At 36.7% G+C, this 13,342-nt stretch overlaps 1 protein-coding gene across 16 annotated transcripts in view; it reads left to right on the forward strand.

Moving 5' to 3' along the window:
* The first annotated feature begins 2,166 nt into the window (after positions 1–2,166).
* Positions 2,167–13,342, forward strand: part of SUPT20H (SPT20 homolog, SAGA complex component) — a 33,326-nt gene continuing 22,150 nt past the window's right edge. For 6 of the 16 annotated variants that reach the window (XM_031465905.2, XM_031465916.2, XM_031465918.2 and 3 more), the window contains exons 1-7: positions 2,418–2,576; positions 4,491–4,586; positions 6,984–7,019; positions 7,654–7,712; positions 8,177–8,243; positions 10,756–10,885; positions 11,890–11,993. In XM_031465905.2, coding sequence (XP_031321765.2) covers positions 4,584–4,586; positions 6,984–7,019; positions 7,654–7,712; positions 8,177–8,243; positions 10,756–10,885; positions 11,890–11,993 — 399 coding nt within the window. In that variant the 5' untranslated portion in view covers positions 2,418–2,576; positions 4,491–4,583. Of the gene's footprint in view, positions 2,305–2,411; positions 2,586–4,490; positions 4,587–6,983; positions 7,020–7,653; positions 7,713–8,176; positions 8,244–10,755; positions 10,886–11,889; positions 11,994–13,342 lie in introns of those variants that run through there. The other 10 variants (XM_031465909.2, XM_031465917.2, XM_010993895.3 and 7 more) reach the window with 7 other exon arrangements.

Here is a 13,342-nt window from a genome sequence, read left to right on the forward strand (position 1 = left end):
AAAATGGAGTCACTTGTATTGGGGACAAAATGGAGTTGGACAACACACGTGCAATAAAGAAAAACAAAACTTAGCCTTACCTAATGTAAGTTGCAGGAATTTGCAGCTCTTCTCAGAAATCAGCTGAAGACACCAGTCAATCCCCAAAGACCAAGTCTGTTTATGCCACCTTCGGACTTCCTTGTTCCCCTGACACAACTACCCTGACCCAAGCAAGAAAGTGAAGACAACCCACAGAATGGGAGAAAATATTTGTAAATCATGTATGTGATAAGGGTCTAGTATCCAGAATATATGAAGAATTTATTACTTAAACAACAAAAAGACAAACAACCCAATTTAAAAACAGGCAAACCACTTGAATCGACATTTCTCCAAAGAATATCTACAAATGGCCAATCAATATCAGTAGCCATCAGGGAAATGCAAATCAAAACCCCAATAAGATAGCACTTCATACCTGTTAGGATGGTTACAATCAAAAACAAACAAATGTGTTGGTGAGGATATGGAGAAATCGGAACTGGCATATGTTACTGTCAGTATGTAAAATGTCTCAGCCACTGTGGAAAACAGTTTGATTCCACAAATATGTAAGCAGAAAAGTACCATTTGACCCAGCAATTCCACTCATGGATACTGACAAAGACTGTCTCCTTGACTTAACTTTAGTCAGGCTCCTCTAAGCCCTCTCAGCATCTACTTTAGCATTCGTCTTGTGGCATCAACCAGTTGTAGCAAGAATCCAGCTAGGTCAGATTAGAGAGAAACCCTATCTGGATATCTGAAGAAATTCTTCAACCCCCATCTTTAATATCTGATCACCCTGGTCTGCCTTCAGTTAAGAATCCTGTCAAGTTGGTTTGGCCAGAATTTAGCCCTTACACCTGGTATTTCCTTTTAGGCAATTTCCATTCAATCCTCCCCACTTCCCCCTGCCCTTCACCCGGCTCCTTTGCTATAAATCTCCTCTTGCTTATGCTGTTTTGTAACGGAACCCGGTTCTATACTGAGGTCTCTTTTCCCTATTGCAACACTTCCTGAATAAAATCTGTTTTTACTCCTTTAATTACTGTCAGAGTCTGGTTTTCTTTAACAGTATACACCCAGAAGAATTGAAAACACCGACTCAAACAAATAGCTCCACACAAATATTCATACCAGTACTATTCACGGTAACCCAAAGGTGTAAACAACCCAAATGTTCATCGATGGACAGATGGATAAAATTGTGGTATATACATACAATAAGACAGAATATTAGCCATAAAAAATAATGAAGTACTGATACGTGCTGTAAGGTGGATGAACCTGGAAAACATTATGTTAAGTGAAAGCAGACAGACACAAAAAGGTCACATATTCCATTTACATGGAATATCCAGATTAGGTAAATCCATAGCGTCTGAATGCAATTGGTGTTGGCTAGGGTCTAGGAAAGGGAAGAACAGAGTGTAATAGCTTAACAGAGATGATGAAGATGTTTTGGAGCTAGATAGCATGGGTGGGTTTCACAACACTGTAAACGTACTTAACATTACTTAATTGTTCACTTTAAAATGTCTCATTTTACGTTCTGTGAGTTTCACCTCAACAATAATTTTTTAAAAGTTTATAACCCCACGACCAAAGTTGCTTAAAGGTGCAGAATCACACTCAGACATTGCAAAGTGCGCTGGTTACTCCGTTTCTAAATTTTTAGAATTCTTCACTGAGGTGTTTTGTTTTGTTAACATTAAATTCATTGGCACTTGACTGACACACTAGCAAAGGCTGCGAGACTTGGACTAGTAAATGTGGGAACGGTGTTCCCTTCCTTCCATGAGGAGGGGCTGGGCAACAAGGAAAGCTCCTTCCAAGTTTCTTTCACTGTAGGAATTCAACAGCGCTCCCTACCCCCGAAATAACAGCCACACGCTACCTCGCATTTTACGGACCTGGACCTCGGGCCAGCGAAGGCGCTCGTGGGCCTCGCCCCGCCACCGGGCCTGACTCCAGACGGGCCTCGCGGGGACCAGCCCCAGGCGGGAGGGTCCAGGCATCGAACCTCCTGGACGCGGCCCCGCCTTCCCAGATCCACCACTTCCGCCCGCGGCCGCCCGGCCGCCCGCCCCGCCCAGCGCGCCAGTCGGAAGTGCGGGAGCCGGAACAGGCGGTCGGCGGGGCTGCGGCGCAAAGCGGGCGAGAGGGCTTGCGGAGCGAGCGGCGGGCGGGTACGCAGTCTGCGGCGCCGAGCCGAGCTCGGCTCGTCGCATTCCAGCCGAGTCAGCGGCGCAATCATGGGGCGGCCGAGGGCCCGCACAGGTGGGTGGTGGCGGGTGGGAGTGGCGCGCACGCGGAGGGCGGGGAAGGCGCGCGAGATTCGGGGCGGGGTCAGAGGTGAGCGAGAGGCTTCCCAAGTGGCTTTTCGGGCCTTTCCGGGGCCCGGAGCCCGTGGGAGGAAGACGGCGTCTCCAGAGACGCGGCGGCGGGCTGGGCCGAGCCAGCTCCCTCCCTGCGGTCGCCTCCGTTGCGTCTCGCTGTGCTGCCAAGGCAGGCTTCTCATTTTAGCTTTGACTTTGGGGTTCCAGTTACAGGTATTTCCGGTAACTCGCAAAATTTCGCGTAGCGCTTCTGGTGGGGCGGGTTTCTTGGTGTCCATATTGAATAAAGGCTGGTCGCTCCGCCGTGCGGTTGGGCGTTTTTTCAGGTAAAGCCGAAGTTCTTAACGAAAGCTCCAGCAGTTGGAACTCAGTCTGTCAGGGAAATCAGTGCGATTGATGGCGACGTTTAAAATCGGATTGGTTACTGGAACTCGCCGTGGTTCCTAGGATTTCAGAAATGAACTTGGCGAATAGCTGCCCCTGGAAGCCGTCTCTGATGTCCACCGCAGGGGCGGGGCTGCGTTTTCTGAGTACAGTACATGCAAGTCCCTGGCAGACTCAAAATAGAAAACATTATTAGCGTGATTTTCGGAGGCAGGCTGAGTACGGTGTACGATGCGTGATAACCATGATGTAAAATCAGATCAAAATTAAGAAAAAACTTTATTAGTCTGAGCAGAATCGGGTCCTTATTTTAAATGCTTTGCTTTTGAGATTCTAAAAACGGGTGCTGAATTGAGTAGTCTGAAGGTCGTAAGATTTAGTAGAATCTTAAGGTGAAAAATTGAGAGGTCTGAATTCTGGTCTAGTGTGATCTTGGGAAAGTCACTTGTTAAGAGAGCATCATTCTGTAAAATGGAGACGATAATTACAAAGGTTTTCTCACAGGATTCTAATAAATTCTGTATACATTCAGAATGTTTGGTTTGTAAGTGGTATACGTTGGGTTTTGTAGTACTTAAAGTCACTAAGCCTTCCTCTCCCCCTCCCCTGCAATTTAGTGACAAGAGATCTAATTTTAAAGTGATTACATTTTGTCAGTACCTAGTGTATCCTCCCTCATCTTTAATAGTGGTCAGAAAAATTTCACCTCTACTTAAATTCACTTCAAATCTCCCACGAACTTTTCTAGAGTAGGATGAATGTCCTATTCATTTTTAAAATGATCATTCGTCATTTTTGGTGGTTTGTGGGTTTTTTCCCCTGTTTTCTCCACCCCCCCCCCCTTTTTTTTTCAAACCTGAACTGGCAAAATTGAAGCTTTGGGCTCGCCGAAAATAAACCAAAACAATTTCACACGGAAAATACTGTTTTCTGTCACTTAAAGATGTGCTCAGCTGTGTATAGACACACAGGGGTGGTTACAAGGAGTTAGGTAAAGAATTTGATTAAAAATAAGTTTTATTTAGCGTTACTCTCAGCAAACATATACCACCTCTGTGGGAGGCAGAGAGGATATAGCAGTGGACTTCAACCTGGCAGCACCTTAGAATCATCTAGGGATCTCCAAAAATGCTGATCCCTGGGCCCTACTCCAGACCAGTTAATCAGAATCTCTGGAGGGTGGATCCCACTTTTTAAAGGTTCCCAAGGCTACTCTATGGTGCAGCTTGGATGAGAACTTGTGTGTTAAAGGAGTGTTTCTTGTTTGCTTGAGGAGGGGAAAGGTTGGAAAGACTGAAGCTGCCTTGGAAAATGTAGCCTGGGGCATTTGGAGGACTATCATTAGAGGACTTTTATCAGCAGGTATGATGAAATGAATGATTTGTAAAGTGACCTGTATAGTAACCAAGACCACGGGACAGGCTGTTGAAATAATCCAGAGTAACAATGAGAGCAACAACTGTGATAACAGAAGAAATAAAAAACATTATTTTCTCTCCTGAATGTTAAATATTTTTAAGAAACTGAATAATGATTTTAACTTGCAAACTGTATTTTGTCATACCTAGTTAAAACTGTACTTTTTAATAAGTGAATAAATTGTAATATGTAAATTTTATTGTTATTTTAAAAATGGTGTTAGAAATGTGTCTAAAATAGTTTTCCTTGTCAGTTACTAAATAATTTCATCTCTCTTAATAGATTTATGTTAAAATAGAGGTTTTGTTGTTTTTGCTTTTACAGTACTCTAAGATTGATTTCTAAAGATAGGATTTTCACCCCACTTCATCAACACCCATAAGTTTTCTCCTTTTTGGACCCCTATTTCATACCACAATGGTAAGCTGCAGCAAAGTATGTTAGTATCTGTTGTTAAGACTGTTCTTTTCCTTCATTTAGATGAAAATATCTGTATGATACAGAAATATTCTTGTAAGCTCCCCAAGTTACCCTAACTGGGAAATTACTTAGCAATCACATACAATATCTTTACAAAATAGAGCGCTCATCTCTTAATTCAGTGCTACATTATATCCAGGTTACACAGATAATCTATCTGTCCTTATTTTTATGAAGTATTAAAAAATAATTACTAATGCCTACTTTACCATAGTCCAAAACATTGGCAAGAAGGATGGGTATAAATACAGTTTTGGGGGCCACAGGTTTCTCACAGGTATTTTAAAGTTCTCTTAATTTAGATTTTTAAAAAATTTTTAAACAAATGTAACCTGCTTACTGCAAATAATATTTAAGCATTTAAGCAGCATTAATATTAGCCTTCTAATGGCACATGTCTGCTCACCACATACAGTCACTAAGCATACTTAGGGCTGTGCAGTTAACTTTTGCCATTTAAGAATTAAAGACAAAGGAGGAAAAAAAATCACTTTCTGATATTCTAAAGATTCAACAGTATTTGACAATGAGAGAATAAACAAATACCAACCACCATGTTGACTAAACCTCAGAAATCTTTTCTTGGGATCTTGCCTGTCTACCCTTGCCCTATTAGAGAACAGTGGAGTTGTCACAGTTGGGTTCTGACCTCTGCCTTATATTTTGCCTTTATAAATTGGCTAAGCACTTCCCTCTCGAGTATTTGAACGCAACGGTGAATAAATGATGCTAGTGTTTTATGTATGAGAGTACATCTCACTAGACCTTTTAAAATTTTGATTTCAGAAGATGAAATATTTACTTGAGAAGGCTGGCTGTTTGGAATTGTCCTAGTGTATACATTTGATTGCATAGATGTATATCATTTATTACATTTATTTTTTACAATTTTTTGATAAAACTTACTTTAAGGCTTTATGGGCAAAATAATTAAAACCCTTGTGTATTTGTCAAGAGTATATATGCAAAGTTATGTTTTTATGCTGGAGAATAGTTTATACTCAAGAATCTCATCTTGAATCCTGGGAACTAGTTTCATTGGGAATCTGCCCATAAGATTTTTTAATAAATTAAATTGGTACAAATTTATTTTAACAACCTTTTAAATAATGGCATATTTCAGACTTTTTTTTTTACTTACTGCATTTAGATGTTTGATACTCTTCCCCCTGCCCTCCTGGGATTTTGGTGGGTGTCAGGAATTTTACTCCATGCAACTTGGTAGATTGAATTATTAGAGTCTGCAAATTAAAACAGAAACATGTAGGTTCTTGTAAATAAAAAATGAAAGTTCCGTGCCTCTCAATGAAATTACAAATGACTGTCATTATAAATGAAAAATATTATAACTCTGTGTGATACCCAAACCACAAAACTAGAAAGAGAAATTATTGGTGGTATATTTGCTTAATTTTTTAAAATAGCTAGTATTTTTTATTCTTAGGTATCATTACAAAAGAATGCTATCCAAATGAGGAAGATAGAGTTAATCTTACTTCTCTCTCTTGCCTTATAATAAGGGTCTCTAAGAAATGAATGAGTGAAAAATGGGGACCTACTAGTAGATCTCAAATTGTACATATAATAATACTACTGTGTTTTTTATCAGTTCTAAGATGCATTTGCTTTCACATTTTAATTACTGAATTGATAGTGTGTCTGCAATCAGTGACATCTTACAATTATAATTGGCAGCATATTTTTCTTTCTTAATGTTAACAAAAATAATAATTCAGGCATATAATTGACGGTATCTTAAATTCATTGAAAGATGGTAAGGATAGCCATCATTTATTGATTTCTACTAGGCCCTTACCTAGAAAGATGGTATTATACTTTCTTTATATTATAATAGGAATTTCTAAGTTGATATTAGGTACCAGCATAGCAGCCAGCCAGACACTCCCCTGTCAGATTTTCAGGATTCATAGCAGATTAAGGGAGTTTAGTCTTTGCTTCACTTTAATTGTATTCCTGATGGCCAGTGTGTTTTCCTGAATGATGCTCTTAAATGTTGAAGTTATAAAATGGTAGTAGTTATCATAATTCCAACCCTTGGCCCAGTATCAGTGGCACAAGCATGGCCAGGGAAGATCATTGTAGCATTTCTTATCTAATTTGTCATCATAATCAAATGCCTGAGACTGCTGTATTTTTTCTTTGTAATATATGTTGAGCATATGATGGAGTGGGTGGAGGAGAGAAATAAAGAAAAATGTTAGACCTGTTTTAGAAAATAAAACACATTTAAACACTTAATTAGAATGTTTTATGTATTACATCATTTTTTATGTGAAAATAACTAATATTACCAAATACACTATTTGCTTTTTACAGCAGCAAGCTTTAGAACTAGCTTTGGATCGTGCGGAGGTGAGGTGTGACTAAGTTACATATTAAAATAGTGTTGTCTTTAATCGACAAAGCTCAGTTTTAAGAGATTTTTGTTTGTGACTGTCAAAGGAGAACAGTAATGTTATTTTAGGATGAGCATGGAAATTTTGCTGTAAATGTATATAAATAACAGGTGATGTTTGGATCATCTGTTAACTTGGAATGCTCAGATGATAATGCTGTGGAACAAAAATTGAATAATACTGTGAAATAAATGTTTGAACAAGGACATAGAATTTCTAAAATTATAGTTTCTGTTTTAACAGATTTTCTAATTGCTCAATTAAAGGGGAAAATAGCTCAGATATATAGAGTCCTTGTAACTGGATATGCTGTGCATATTCTGAACAGCCGTAAAACATTGCAAATATTTCTAACCTATGAAAATCACAATTGCAAAACTGTATGATTTTACTTATAGCGTGTAAATATTGTGCTAAATTTTATTTAGAAGTTAAGTAGGTTTCCCTACAAGGCATAATTTGATATAAATCAAAGACTTGAGTGACTGAATAGCCTTTTTAGCCTTGCACATGATTTAAATATACTTAAAACAGTTGTCCGTGTGCTAAACAAGAGACAAGCTGTTTTCTTAAACTTTTCTTTTTTTCAGTATGTCATTGAAAGTGCCCGACAGAGACCTCCTAAAAGGAAATATCTATCTAGTGGAAGGTATGAATACTTAATTAATTGTTGAAATCTTTGATTCATTGAAATATGATAGCCACCATTTATTTCATTCTTACTAGACACTGAGCTAGAAATTTTATATTACGGGTACTTTGCATGTACAGCTGACCCGTGAACAACGTGGGTTTGAACTGTGTGGGTTCAATTATTCACAAATGCTTTTCAGTAGTAAGCGCAACAGTACTACGTGGGCAGTGGTTGATTGACTGTGGATGCAGAGGAACCGTAGATACAGAGAGCTAAGTTATATGAGGGTTAACCCCAAAGTTGTACAAGGTTCAACTGTATTAGAAATTTCTCAGTTGATGTTAGCTACCATATCCAGCCCCACTTCACCCCGTTTTTGGGAAATTGGGGAAAAAATTACAGGAAAATTCAAAATAATTTTATTTTATCATTGTTACAGTCACATTATGTTGTATGTTGTCTCTGTTATTAAATTTTAGAAAATCTATATTTCAAAAACTCTATGACTTGTATATCGAAGAATGCGAAAAAGAGCCTGAAGTTAAGGTAAGTATAAATTTTTTATGTTATTACGGCTTTTGAAATGTAGTGGGAGAGGGAAATTTGAAGAAATTAGATTTGAAGCAGATAAAGATTTATATTTTTGTATGTTAACTATTATTTTTTTCTAACCAGACTCCAGCCAGTTCTGCAGCTAAACCAGAGCTCTGGCTAGTCTGTCACCTGGCAGAGATCACCTTCTTAGGGGGGAGAGAGGAACTGTGTTTACTGAGTAACAGATTGTCTCATTGGGAAGTCAGAAGAAGCAAAGCCACCATATACATTTTCTTCTGTTACTTTTTCCTCCTGCGAAGTTATCTGTAGACTGACAGGAGAAAAGTAACCTATTTCCTCATGGTGATATCCACTGGAAAGTTAAACAACTATTATAAGGACATATAGGAAATGAAAAATGATAATAAAAGGTGAATTTGGTCACGAAAATTTGTTCATGGCCAGGCTAGTTCATTTTTTTTTTAGCATGAAAGTATGGGCAGTAGCAATGTATTGGTTTCTTGATATCTTTTAGACTCTCAGTTGTAAAGGCCTTAAAGGGCTCAAATTAGCTTCTATTGTCTGTCTTTAATTTTAAAATGAATAACTCTTAGACAGAAAATTAGTGGAATTCCAGTAGTATCTAACCTTTAAAATCTTAAGGAGAAAAATGATTGTGAAACTGAATAAGTCTTATGGTATGTTTTCCGTAAGTTTTATTGAGGTATAATTGACATACAATAAATTGCACATGTTTGAAGTATATATTTTATAAGTTTTGACTTATTGTTAAAAAAACAATTTAACTGAGTAAATTTGAAGATCTAATTGACTTTGTTAAACGACTCATGAATCAGGCAGCATCTCATCTGGCAGAGATACTCTGAGGAGTTATATATAACATGGAAGGCTTTTAGTATAAGGCGGGCAGGACAGGGAAAGAAAGTCAACAGCAAGGAAAAAAATGAGAGTTCATTGGAGGAAAGTAAAAGTTCAGGAGATGACAGCTTTTCAGTGGCTGAGCTGCAGGTGTTTTCCATCGCTAGGGCTGCATCCCTTTTCCATTCACTCTTGCTGGATAAGAAGAAAGTCTTCCTTTCCCCAGTTGGGGAGGTAAAGTAGTTGCATTTCCTCTTTGAGTGTGCAGGGTAATTCTCTTCTTGTTGGGATCAGCAACTGATGTCTTCCCGTTTGGGGTAATTCATGATGAGTGGTGGGACATGAGAACTCCCTCTACAGGCCTTTTCCACTTTAATTTAGTTGAGGTTTCCTTTTATTAACTTTCACAGTATACAACCATAAACTGGCAGTACAGTCAGTATAATGAAGATGTCCATTAATTACCTCAGAGACGTAGCTAAGGTAGGAGAGATACCTAAGTGAAGATTCTAAATTGGGGTTGACAACCATTGTCCAACAGCCATATTAGGCCCACATGTTTTTGTAAATGAAATTTTATTAGAGTCCAGCCACACCCCTTAGTTTGTCTTGTCCATGGCCAATTTTGAGATTAAGTAGCAGAGTTGAGTACTTGCAACACAGACCATATACTAGCCTAAAATACTGTCTGGTCCTTTAAGAAAGACATTTTCTGACTTTCCATCAAAGTAGTTAAAAGTTGCTTTGCCTTTTTTTTTTTGAATTTTCAAAATGCAATTTTTTAATCTTATGTTGACAATAGATCAAGAACTTGCCATTTCTTTCCGCTTATTACTGTGTGTATATACATGTTTAATATAAAATACTCAAAACAGATTTGTTTTTTGGGATCCAGTGAAAATAAATGTTCTATTGACTGACATCTTTAACAAATAAGTTTTTTTTATTTTTGTACTCAAATAAGATTTGATGAAAGGAATTGTAAGCGAGCTTCATTTCAAATCACACATTTCTAAAATAATGGATTTTCATGTATGTGTATTATGTTTCCTGATAGTTTTTTGTTTTGGGGTGTTTTTATTTTTGTTTTGTTTTAGCAAAGTGGTTCCTAAGGAGCTGTTAAATTGAATTTACATAAAATTACTTAAATTGTTCATGTCCCCTTACCAGTTAGATATTTTGGGATTTAACATTTCAGATACTTAGAGCTATTGAACTTGTTGGGATCTAATTTAGGCCATAAACTATTTAAATAATGTGCTTTGTAGCAGTACAACTTAAGAGAATGCCCCAAATTATTTATTTGTATAGATTTATTCTTAATAGAAACTAATTATACATAATAGCATGTTTTAAAAAAAATTTACATTTAACAGTTTTTCTTTTAAAATATTTCTAATATTTGCTACTTGTGTGCTCAGAGGTACATACTTTATATTTAAGTATTTTTATTGTTTTATAGGTCACTGGTTTTTCTTTCTGATAATAATTCATCTGCATAAAACATAGTAATAGATCAGAATTAACTTTACATAGATATGGAAGGAGCACCAAGAGATTAATTCAGATCTGGTTTTGTTAAATGATTGCATTATTTATTAAAGTTATGCTGGATTATTTTCATGAGCTCTACCTCTTTTTAAAGCAGAAATTAAGAAGAAATGTGAACTTGTTAGAGAAGCTTGTTATGCAAGAGACATTGTCATGTTTAGTGGTCAACCTATACCCAGGAAATGAGGGATATTCTCTGATGCTCAGGGGGAAAAATGGATCAGGTAAGAACCTCCAGAGGGCAGCAGCCATGAAAATCTCTCTGCTTGGCAGAAAGTGCTGTCTTTTAGAAAAGCAGGTTCTTACCCTGCTAAATGAGCTGTCCTTCAGATCAGTTGTGACTTGATAAAAGAAGATTTTGATTCCAAATTTTCCTCCTCTTGATATTTTATTGGAACATTAGAAGTTATTAGATTTCCTGAATTTAAGAAGTCTTATGATTGAAATAGGTCTTTGAAGTTAAATTATAAAAGATATAATTTTAAAGTAATTGTCAAAATTTTCTTTTGTTCTATTGGTGTTTATATATTAAGATAGCATAAGGTGTTTTAAGGTATGTTTTTCTTCTGCATTTTGAATATATTTTGAGTCTGAAGCTTTCAAAGTTAAGCAGATTCACTGTCTTTTGAGTAGTTTTCATATATTAACATTTTATTCCTAATAATGTGAGTATAAAAATAGTTCTAAAATTTACGTACTCTTAGATTTCACTAAAGAGGAGTTTAAGTTTTGATAGTGATGATATTATGGGTTCTACAAGGAACTTAACCTAGTTAAGAAATTTTTCTTATATTGGTTATTAATTGTAAAATGTAACAGTGAGAGAATTATATTCTATAAGTGATTATTTTACAGAGGCAATGCCAAATTACTATTCCAATTTCCAGATTTTATTAAGCAGTCTTCAGGGAACTTTTGGTTAACAGATGTTAGAATTTTATCATTTTCTGTTTATTGTGCAACTGGCTGTGATTTATATTGTGATTGTTGTGCCACATGTTTTTCCATAATATGTTAGGTGTTTTTCTTCTTTCTGGTCTAAAATTGTATATAGTTTATCAAGCTTTTCAGCAGTATATAAGGTGATTTATTTATAAGACTTAAATAAAGGACTTCAGGAGAGCTTTTGGCTTTATTCTCTTTACCTTTTATGAAAAGTTACTTAAATTATTACCTAGCTTTTTGGTGAGCTTTATCATTTTCAGAAACTTTATGTTTTGAAATTAAGATTCTGAGACCATTCGACTGCCTTATGAAGAAGGGGAATTGCTTGAATACTTGGATGCAGAGGAATTACCTCCTATTTTGGTTGACCTCCTGGAAAAATCTCAGGTACAAAATTTGTCTCTCTAAAATGTCCTTAATTTTCCACCTGTATGTTTTATGATAAAGAATATTTAGTTATGTCCTCAACAGTGGTTGGAACATGAAATGAGATATTACACATAGTTATATGAAAATTAGTTTATTGTGGGATATTTATCCTTTAAACTGTACTGAAATGTATATATAGATTTAGTTGATTTTTCTAAAATTGCTGTAACAATTAGCTCATCCACTGGAAATATCCCTATAGCTACAATCAAGAAATTATGGTGAGAGAGGGTATAGCTCAGTGGTAGAGCACATTCTTAGCATGCATGAGGTCCTGGGTTCAGTCCCCAGTATCTCCATTAAAATATGTAAATAAACCTAATTACCTCCCCCCCAATAAAAAAATTTTTTAAGAAAAATAGAAATTACGGAAGAAACTGCTTACACCCTTGGGTTCACCCCAGCCATACTGTGGTCCTTTACTGAGGAAAAAGAAGCCATCAGGTGGGAACTTCCCCTAGCATCCCCACATCTCTGTCCACACTTTTTGCCTGCCTTCTTGTCAAAATGGATGTTCCTAAGGCATCCTCTCCACTTGAATTCTGGATCCTTCTCCTCCTCATCAAGGATTTACAACTTTAATCCTTCTCTCTTCTATTTATTTTCCTCTCTCTGTGAGATAAAAAATAGAAGTGTACTGTACCATCTCAACTTTTTTAAAAAATCCTTTTCTGTTGTCATCTTAATTGGTCTCTTAGCAAAGTTCAGTATAAATGACTACTTCCTCTTTGAAACACTCTTCTTTCAGCTTCTTAGTATCACCTTCCTGGTTTTTCTCTTATTCTTTCAGTCTTTTTTGCTGTCATCTCTGTTCCCCTGTAAATATGTTCAGGGTTCAGTCCTAGGCACTCTAGTAACACCTCTCCCTAGATGGTCTCAAACAGCTTCATGAGTTTAAAAAAATGACGTTTAGTTCCTTGTTCCTTGCTTGTATCTCACTCAATGACCATTCCACCAAGCTCCAGACTTTTTTTTTTTTTTTTAATTTTAACTAAGCCCTGGAATGTTTACTATGATATATAATAGGTTCTTCAAAGTTACCATAACAGAACAGAACTTTTTATTTTTACCCCGCAAGCCAGTTCCATTACCAATCTTTCCAGTCTAATGGATGACTCTGCTCTCACCTTCCACATTCAGTCCATCAGCAACTGTCAACTGTACCTTCAGAATATATGGTCTTGACCTTCTATAGTTACCTTGCTGAACTTCCTGTTTTCATTCTAGAACCCCAGAAATCAATTTTCCACAAACAACCAGATTAAGCTTACAAAACAAAAACAAAAAAACCAAAAACCAAGAAGTCC

This window comes from Camelus dromedarius, chromosome 13 (genome assembly GCF_036321535.1).
Source record: "Camelus dromedarius isolate mCamDro1 chromosome 13, mCamDro1.pat, whole genome shotgun sequence".
Classification (NCBI taxonomy): Eukaryota; Metazoa; Chordata; class Mammalia; order Artiodactyla; family Camelidae; genus Camelus; species Camelus dromedarius.